This window comes from Dermochelys coriacea, chromosome 8 (assembly GCF_009764565.3).
Source record: "Dermochelys coriacea isolate rDerCor1 chromosome 8, rDerCor1.pri.v4, whole genome shotgun sequence".
Taxonomy (NCBI): domain Eukaryota; kingdom Metazoa; phylum Chordata; order Testudines; family Dermochelyidae; genus Dermochelys; species Dermochelys coriacea.
Window position 1 is genome coordinate 11,822,945 of NC_050075.1, and position 8,714 is coordinate 11,831,658.

At 40.1% G+C, this 8,714-nt stretch overlaps 1 protein-coding gene across 5 annotated transcripts in view; it reads left to right on the forward strand.

Moving 5' to 3' along the window:
- Positions 1–8,508, forward strand: part of LOC119859821 (core histone macro-H2A.1) — a 75,127-nt gene extending 66,619 nt beyond the window's left edge. For all 5 annotated transcript variants that reach the window (XM_038412526.2, XM_038412528.2, XM_038412527.2 and 2 more), the window contains exons 8-9: positions 1,338–1,512; positions 7,772–8,508. In XM_038412526.2, coding sequence (XP_038268454.1) covers positions 1,338–1,512; positions 7,772–7,937 — 341 coding nt within the window. In that variant the 3' untranslated portion in view covers positions 7,938–8,508. The remainder of the gene's footprint in view (positions 1–1,337; positions 1,513–7,771) is intronic.
- The last annotated feature ends 206 nt before the right edge of the window (positions 8,509–8,714 follow it).

The following is an 8,714-nucleotide window of genomic DNA, read 5'->3' on the forward strand; positions in this document are numbered from 1 at the left end:
GTTTGTATTGTGTGACTAACTTTGTACTTGAGCCTATGAATAGGCATTTTTTTTAAATGAACCAAAGTAAGTAAAATAAAATTCCAGTATTTTCCACCACTGAACTGCGGGTCAGAATAGAGATGCAATTTGGCCCTAAGCTCCCTGATATGCACGTAGTCTGCTCCCTTCTCTGCACCCAACCAGCTGTGCAGAGGAAGCTGAGAGGTGGTGAGGCTGTAGCCCTGCTTCCTGCCCTGTCCTCTTGGGAGATTTGTGCTCCCAAGTCACAGTAGCTGTCTCTGCACTCCCAGAGCCTGGAGGCTGATTGTCACTAGTCCATTTGTGGGGTGTCCTTGTGTCCCTTGCACATCTGTGCTAGGGTTGGGGTGCCATGATATAATTAGAATATAAAATGCCCTCTTCCATTCCCTGGCACGCACACAAGATCATGTCTTCTGATGTATAAATTAAATGCTGTAAATCCATAAATCCATACTGGACAGTTGTCTCATTAAATAATGAAAGTGGTAAACTAGAAACCTGCATCATATCAGTCATCAAGGGTGAGGTTATGCGTGCGACAGAGAAGTTTTAAGGTAACATCAATTCAAAACTGTCTGTTGAAATGAGACAAAATAGACTCTGTCATACTAAATCAGAAACAGAGTGCTGCAATGACGGAATAAAAGAAAACAGTTGCATAATTACTGTAGCTTTTCCTGTCGATTTATAGATACATCATAATCTTTGCATTTGATGACATTTGGGCTGCAGTCTGATCAAAAGCTGGCTCAACAAATTGTATATTAACACCAACCTCTAAAGATCACAGAGATAGTTAATCTGAGACTGGAAAAACATCCTGGCACATATGGTAACTTGACAGTACCATTACAATAAAACAACAGCGGCCCTGTAACAGTTTTATATTCCAACAGACAACCCAACTTTGTAACATATTATCTGATAAAATGAGAAGAAAGTTGCAATAAAGTGCCCATTTCAACTTTGTGTCCTCTAAATCGCCAGTGATAGATTTTGTTCTCTAGTCATTGAGGTCTATTATAGTTGTAATTTACAAATTACTCCAACAAAACATAGTAGCAAATGTAAAACCATCTATGTAATCATGTTATCTCTTCAGGCTATTTGATTTGTATGATAAAGGATCCACTGGGATTATAAAAAGAAAAGGAGTACTTGTGGCACCTTAGAGACTAACAAATTTGAGCATAAGCTTTCGTGAGCTACAGCTGCCTGTAAGCTGTTTACAGCTTTAATCACACTTCCACATGTGTACTTTTTAATCCTGACAAGATGAAAGCAATTAAATTTCACTTTCTGTTTCTTACTAGCTGTTGTCAGTGCAGGCCATGGACTGCCTGCTAAATTTGTGATCCACTGTAATAGCCCAGGTTGGGGTTCAGACAAATGTGAGGAGCTGCTGGAAAAGACAGTGAAGAACTGCTTGGCTCTGGCAGATGAAAAGAAGCTGAAGTCAATTGCATTTCCTTCAATTGGCAGTGGCAGGTAAGGTTGTCGTGCAAACCTATTACCTAACTTGGTGTGGGTCAGATTTTCTAATGCAACCCCACATTCTCCAGTTCTTGGGCGTAACTCCCATTGCTGCAATATTGATTTATTCTTGTTCACCCACTCAATTCAGATCTCTCTAATGAAATTTCCCCTGGCTTGTAGACTCATTCAACCAGTAAATCACAATTGAAATACTCTAGTGAATCATAGTTCAGACTTGAGCAGGTTTAACAATAATCCCTACAGAATCATAAAGTACACAAATACGTTAAAGTGTATAAAATGTATTTTTATGAGTGCACTAAAATATTTAAAATGAACACATTTAATAATCTAACAAAAACTTGAAAAATAAACATGAAGAAAAGGAATCTATTTTACCAAGATTTAGTGTGTGGTTAGCCCCACCTGCCCCCACCATATGTCGTATGATAGCAACGAGACATGGCTTAGTGTTAGTCTAAGTATCGGGGTTCAAACACCTAGGGTATGTCTACATGGCAATGAAACATCCAAGGCCCATGCCAGCTGATTTGGGCTCCTGGGCTCAGGATTTGGGGCTATAAAATTTCATATAGATTTTTGGGATTGGGCTGGAGCTCAGGCTCTGGGACACTCCCCCTTATCCCCCCCGCCAACCCCCAGAAGGGGCTCTATTTCAGTGGGGAATTGATTCCTGTATATCCTTCATACAGTGTAAAGCAATGTTGGATCCTTTGGAATAATTTGCACTATAAAATGTAAATTATCCTTATCATTTTTATTGAAACAGAAGGGATACACATCATACCAGGTTTAAAAATACAAGTTAATAAGTCGTACAGAAAGAATGTTGGCATATGTCACTTTAAGAGGATGTAAGATTATGCAGTTTCAAGGAGACTTTGTGGAGAATAATGTTTTTGCAAAGTGTACTCCTCGACATGGCAGTTCTTACAAAACAGAACATTTGGGTCACCAAATATGCGGTAGATTTAAAACAAACAAAAGGAAGTATTTCTTCACACCATGCACAGTTAACCTGTGGAACTCCTTGCCAGAGGATGTTGTGAAGGCCAAGACCATAACAGGGTTAAAAAAAGAACTAGATAAATTAATGGAGGATAGGTCCATCAATGGCTATTAGCCAGGATGGGCAGGAATGGTGTCACTAGCCTCTGTTTGCAGAAACTGGGAATGAGCGACAGGGGATGGATCACTTGATGATTACCTATTTTGTTCATTCCCTCTGGGGCACCTGGCATTGGCCACTGTTGGAAGACAAGACACCGGGCTAGATGGACCCTTGGTATGACCCAGTGGGGCCATTCTTAGGGTCTTAAGTATATTTTTTTCTCAGCTGGATGACTTACAGATGCCATTGTTACAAGGAGTGTATTGCTGTTGAATAGAATGAAATCCCAAATAATCATTTCATTCATATTCAGTTGTGAGCCTGTCTGACTGACGGACAAGATTTTGGGGTATATTCTCTTGGTATGTTCATGTAATTCTCACTGAAGCCAATGAGAACATTGGGGATTGCAGCCTTTAGAACACGAGAGAGACAAATACTTAGCTGTTTTCTTTAATTAAAGTGGAGAAGGGGAATGTAATTAATTTCTATGAAGGAGAATATATTTGTTCTGTCTCTACTCTTGTTTTGTAAAGTAAAAGGTTTTGGTTTGTTTTTTTTTTGTTTTTTTTTAAATAAATAAAGCTTTTAAGGACAACAGACGCCAAAGGCCGCACATGCACACAGCTGTTCTGGTACGGACATCTGCCAAACAGACATCACCCAATAAACCCACGTAAACAGCTTCATTCTTTTTTATGGCTGAGGAATGGGATTATGTGTGGGTAGTTACAATAAATCATATTGTACTTCAGGGGGGAAATAAAATGGCTTGCTCGTAGCAGTCAGATGCTCAGCTACATCCAGCCTCTAGAGAGCACAAGTCAGGGGTATGCAGTGCAAAGGTGGCTGAAAGCTCACTGTAGCATGGCCCTGGGGAGAACGTTGAGGGAGAGAAGTTCACTAGAGATTCAGTGTGAATACAAAGTCACCCCCTCTGAATGTGGTTTTATTCCAGGGCCTCTGACTTTAAATCTGTCTTGACACCAGTTTTGGCAAAAATCTCAAACTGCAGTTTTACAAGAATTAAGCTCAAAATACAAATAGTGCAAAGCTATACAAGTAATTCCTGTTTTCCCTGAAAGCTCCTAAGCTGGTCTTTGGTCAGCACCTCACTCCCCAGGTCTCTTTGCTCTTTCTAACATGTTGACCCTAAATAAACTCCCTTGCAGCTAGTCACCTTGCTCCCTGGTTATTATTATTTATTTGTATTACCATAGCACTTACAAGCTCCAGTCACGGACCCGGACCCATGCTAGGCACTGCACAAACGCCAAACAAAACAACAGTACCTGCCCCCAAGAGTTTAAATCTAAATAGAGTTTACATAGAGTTTAATAGAGCTCTCTTAATCTTGGGAATTAAGCGGCCAGAGCCCTGCCTGTATTCTCTCTTGGCATCCAATTGGGACACCATTGGGGTGGGGTGCAGCAGGATCCTGGGAGCGTGCCAAAAATTGTACACCCTATCACACTCCTTTGATCCTGGTGCTAGTCTGCATAAGTCCACCCTACTGTACCCCTGTAATAGAAACAGCTTTAAGTCCTCTCTAATTTATATCCATCTGAAACATCCACAAGGGACCAGAGATGGGGCTGGGAAGTGATGGAGTACAGGGGCATAGTGGCCGGATGCCCTTTTCTTTGTGAAGCCAGCATCAGGGAGGGTAAGTTGCATAAGACATCCTATGACAGCTGTGCACCACCATTGGGTTGTTCCAATATAGGGATGCACCTCACTAGGACAGCTAAACTAGCTTTAGGAAACTTGTTCTGTTAAGAGGGGAAAAGCAATTTCATGTCGTCAGGTTTGAACTATCCCAGGCTTACTACAGGCAGCTTGTCCAATATCCCATTATATACAGCACAACCATACAGTGTCGGTTAGAATATATTTTATGATAATGTATTCTGTGTAATATGTAGTACATGGCACAGGCAACTGCCTTCTGGCTTTGCTACTTCTTCCAGCATATAATAAGAGGAAGAATAAAACAGTATTTATTGGCCAGATTCAATGTAGGTATAATCCAATGTTAAGTGAGCTAGCACCTGTTAATGCCAGGGATGAATTTGGCCTTATATCTTCAAAGTGCTGGACAAACACTAACTAATTCCCAACACTGTTGTGCAGTTTGTAAGTAAGTAGTAGTATTCCCCTGTATTACTAGTAGGTGAGTATCTCAGTAACTCCAATACTATGATTAGGCTTGGAAGGATTAGATTTTTATTGATAAATATTGATAACCTTTGATTTCACCCGAGACAAACAAGCTGACAAAAAAACATTTCCATTGATGGTAATTGAAATTTATAGATAGGCGGAATAAGAAAAATGCTGCTTGAGAACTTATTAGAGTTTGATTTAAGGCTAGTTATTTGGTTTATTTTGACATATGATGTTGACAATTTGTGTTTAAGTTATAAAACTTAAACTGTTTGAATTTCAACATCTACCAGACCATCATCCCCCATAATTTCCTGCAACTGTGAACATTTGAATCCATAATAATTGGAAAAAATGCCTAAAAATAAACATGGATATTATCAATTGAAATTATAAAAAAAAATCAAAATCTAATTCTGCCAAGCCTAACTATGATGTAAGCATTCTCTTTGCTTAAATGCAAGAGTGGCTTTTAAAAAACTTTCTTGGGGGGAAAAAAACAACCTTGTTTCCTTAGGGCCTGATCCTATTCTCGTTAAAGTCAAAGGCAAAATTTTTAATGGTACAGGTTTTTGACCCTTTCCTAATATTTTACAAAAAGCAAAAGCAATTTAAGAGCCTAAATCATTGAAAGTCAATGACTAAAATTTTCAAAATTGCCCACTATCTTTTTCCATGTACCAAGTACTGTTGTTCCCTATAATGCATCTCTTGTACAACAGAAAGCAGCCTTTATGGTTACTAGTCACTCACGTTCCACATTATGCATTCTTATTTTTATACCGCTTAGAGGCCAGTATCCCAAAGCTCTGATGTGCTAAGCACTATGCAGACGCAGAGCAAGAGACAAAGCCCTTGTCTAAATAGACTGCGATGGCTAAAGGTGGAGAAGAGAAGTGGGTACAGAGAGGTGAGGTGACTTGCCCAGTGGGCACCCTGCGGGTCAGTGGCAGAACCATCCCTGATTCTCAGTCCAGTGGCCTCTCCGCTAGATACGCTGCCTCCTCACAATCCATCTATCCTCTCTTAGCAACCACAGTAAATGAGGGCCTTATAATGACCAAAGTACCTCAATCTTTAATCTGCCTGTCAGGAAAGTAATGCAGCTGTAGACGCTTTTCCCAGAAGTGGCAATAACTTCATGGTGGCAGCTGTGGGGCTGACAGGAATAAGAGGAGGCCCAGATGTTTCTCTGAAACCAAACTGTCAGAATGAGGGAAACCCTAACTTTTGTGCTCAAAGGCCCATGCTCCCTCCAGCAGTGTTGTGAGCCCACCCACACCTCTCCAGTGATCGGGATAGGACAGATTACCCTCATAATCACCGAGGCCCATGGCCTGCCATAATATGTTCTGCCTCCCCCTTTTGTGGCACCATGAACAGGGTTTCTTTGCCTTTACAGCTATAGGAAACTCCTGCAGTCTCTCTGGTTCCAGTGGGGAAGGGTAAAAAGACGCTGAGATAGGAGGTGGAGAGTTCTTTTTGCAAGCTCTCATTCCTCCAAAGCTGTACCCCAGCTCGAAGGTATGATGGGGAGTTGGCTCTTTGCAACAGATCAGTGTTTCTGCAACATGAGTTGACCTGTTGTGTAGCCAGCCTATGTGGCCTTCCAAATCTGTAGAGCCCAGAAGGTCAAAGAGACATTCTCCTGGGTTGTGTCAACTGTTTCCAGTTGTGTATATTTTTTGTGTATATTTCCCAATACAAGATGTGCAAAAGACTTGTCACATATTGTCAGCACAGCCAACATTCAGATCTGTTATCTGACTGCTGCAATGTAACTAGGTGGTTGCATTTTTTTTTTTTATTTTTTTTTTGAGACAGGAGATTTTACAAGATTCTTACAGAGCCAAATGGCTTTCATAAAATAGATTGGGTTGAACTGGAATTCAGATATATGGAAGAGGATGTGACCTGGAGTGGGGCAAAACATTTGTTTGAAATCTGTAGGAAAATTCTAGTGTAAAAGTATTTGAACACCTGTGGCTGGTCAGTATAATATTTACAGTTTCCTGTGTCATGTAAATCTTTAAAAATACTTCCTCCATCCCATTCAGCTCCTTTCTTTACTTCTTTTCTTCTGTCACCTGTCTCATACGATTTATCCAGCTGCTGCATAGTTACTATGCACAACTGTGTTTACATTAGGAGACTGTGGACCAAATTCAACAAATGATGCAGAAGGTTCAAATTGCCTTGGCTGCAGCTAGCCATGCCCCTTTTGCCTATCAGAGAGTCACCCAAGTAGAGAATGGTTTTGCTGCTGTTTTCTGAAAACTGGGCATCTTCAGCCCTGCTGCTATGGTAATTATAAAATTTAGGAGACAAGATACAAGGAAATGTTTAATTTAGGTGAGCAGGTCTCACATTTATGCCCTTCTCCCACTATGTAACTTACATGGCTTTAACTCTGAATTTCAGAGAGGCCTCATTAGGCCTTCTATTTGGCAAGCAAAAAGTATAGTAAGTATCCTTTATACCACTTAAACATCATTCTGTGAAATTCTCACAAGGGACTGGGAGTCACAAGTACAGGGTTCTATTCCTGGACCTGCACATATCTTTATACACAAACAGCTTTGCTCAAGTCCTTTGGCGTCTGTATGACTCAGTGTACCCATCTGTTAAATGGAGATAATTAACTTTTTCACTAGGGTCTTGTGAGACTTAATTCATTAAGGATTAGGTGTAGAGAGATTCAAGTTGTTTGGATGAAAGTGCAAAGGATTCTTGTTTTAGGAGCTTTTTCCTCCACAAATGGTTTTTAATTACTGGTGCATTTGAGCTCTGTCTAAATAGCTTAAAGTATTAAAACCTAAATTCCATTTGGAACTCACACACACTTACTTGGGAGATTTAACTACTACACTACATAAAAGAGACTTCCTAAATATTGTTTGCAAGTTGCAAGGCTAGTCTATCAAAAGTTTTCAGTGCAAGTCTCCTTTTCTTTTCTTTCTTTCTCTCCCCTAGAAATGGATTCCCCAAGCAAACTGCTGCCCAGCTGATCCTGAAAGCCATCTCCAGCTATTTTGTGTCGACAATGTCCTCTTCAATCAAGACAGTGTACTTTGTGCTCTTTGACAGTGAGAGTATAGGGATTTATGTGCAGGAAATGGCTAAGCTAGATGCCAACTAAGCCTAGAAAGCTACAATACCAGCCCTCCTACCTATTCTCTCCCCCCACCCATCCCCAGTCCTTAACTCATTGTGAGGCAGAGCTCCCCTTATTTTAAATTTCGCTCATATAGGGAAATAAAGTTTTTTTTGTTTTGTTGGTTTTCTTTGGGTGGTTTTTTACTTTCTAAATTGTTTTTATGTTGGCACTGATGATAGTTGGCATTACTGCTGTTAATGCACTGTATTCCAGGCATCGTCTGATTTTTAGTGTAATCTAGGAGATTTTTTAATTTTATTTTAATGAAGTATTGATTGATGCAGAAAGTTGTTAGCAGTCTGTAGTCTTTTACTTGTGGAAGAAACCGGCAGACCCTATTTTGTAACTGTGTTGTGGTGCTTTATCAATACATCGCGTGGCGTTCCTTTCGTTTTTTAAAAAAAAGAACACATGCTACAAAACTAATTTTGTTTTTGTCTGTCTTAATGATGAATCTGGGGGAAAAACAAAACAAAAAAACCTCTGTTGTCCTTAATTATATTTGCAATTTGGAATTTGTGTGAATTGATTTAGTAAAATGTTTGAACTGTTACAGTTGGTATGTTTGAATTATTTTTTAATCCTTTGTTTGATACACCTCAGCGGTTTGGGGGGATGGAATGGATGATCAAATGCACTGGACTTCCATCCAGAATCCAAACCAGAATACTTAAAACCTGGTGCCCAGAGTTGCTAAACACCCGCAGTTCCCATTGACTTAACTACACTAGTGAGCATGCCGCACTTTGGAAAAGGAGG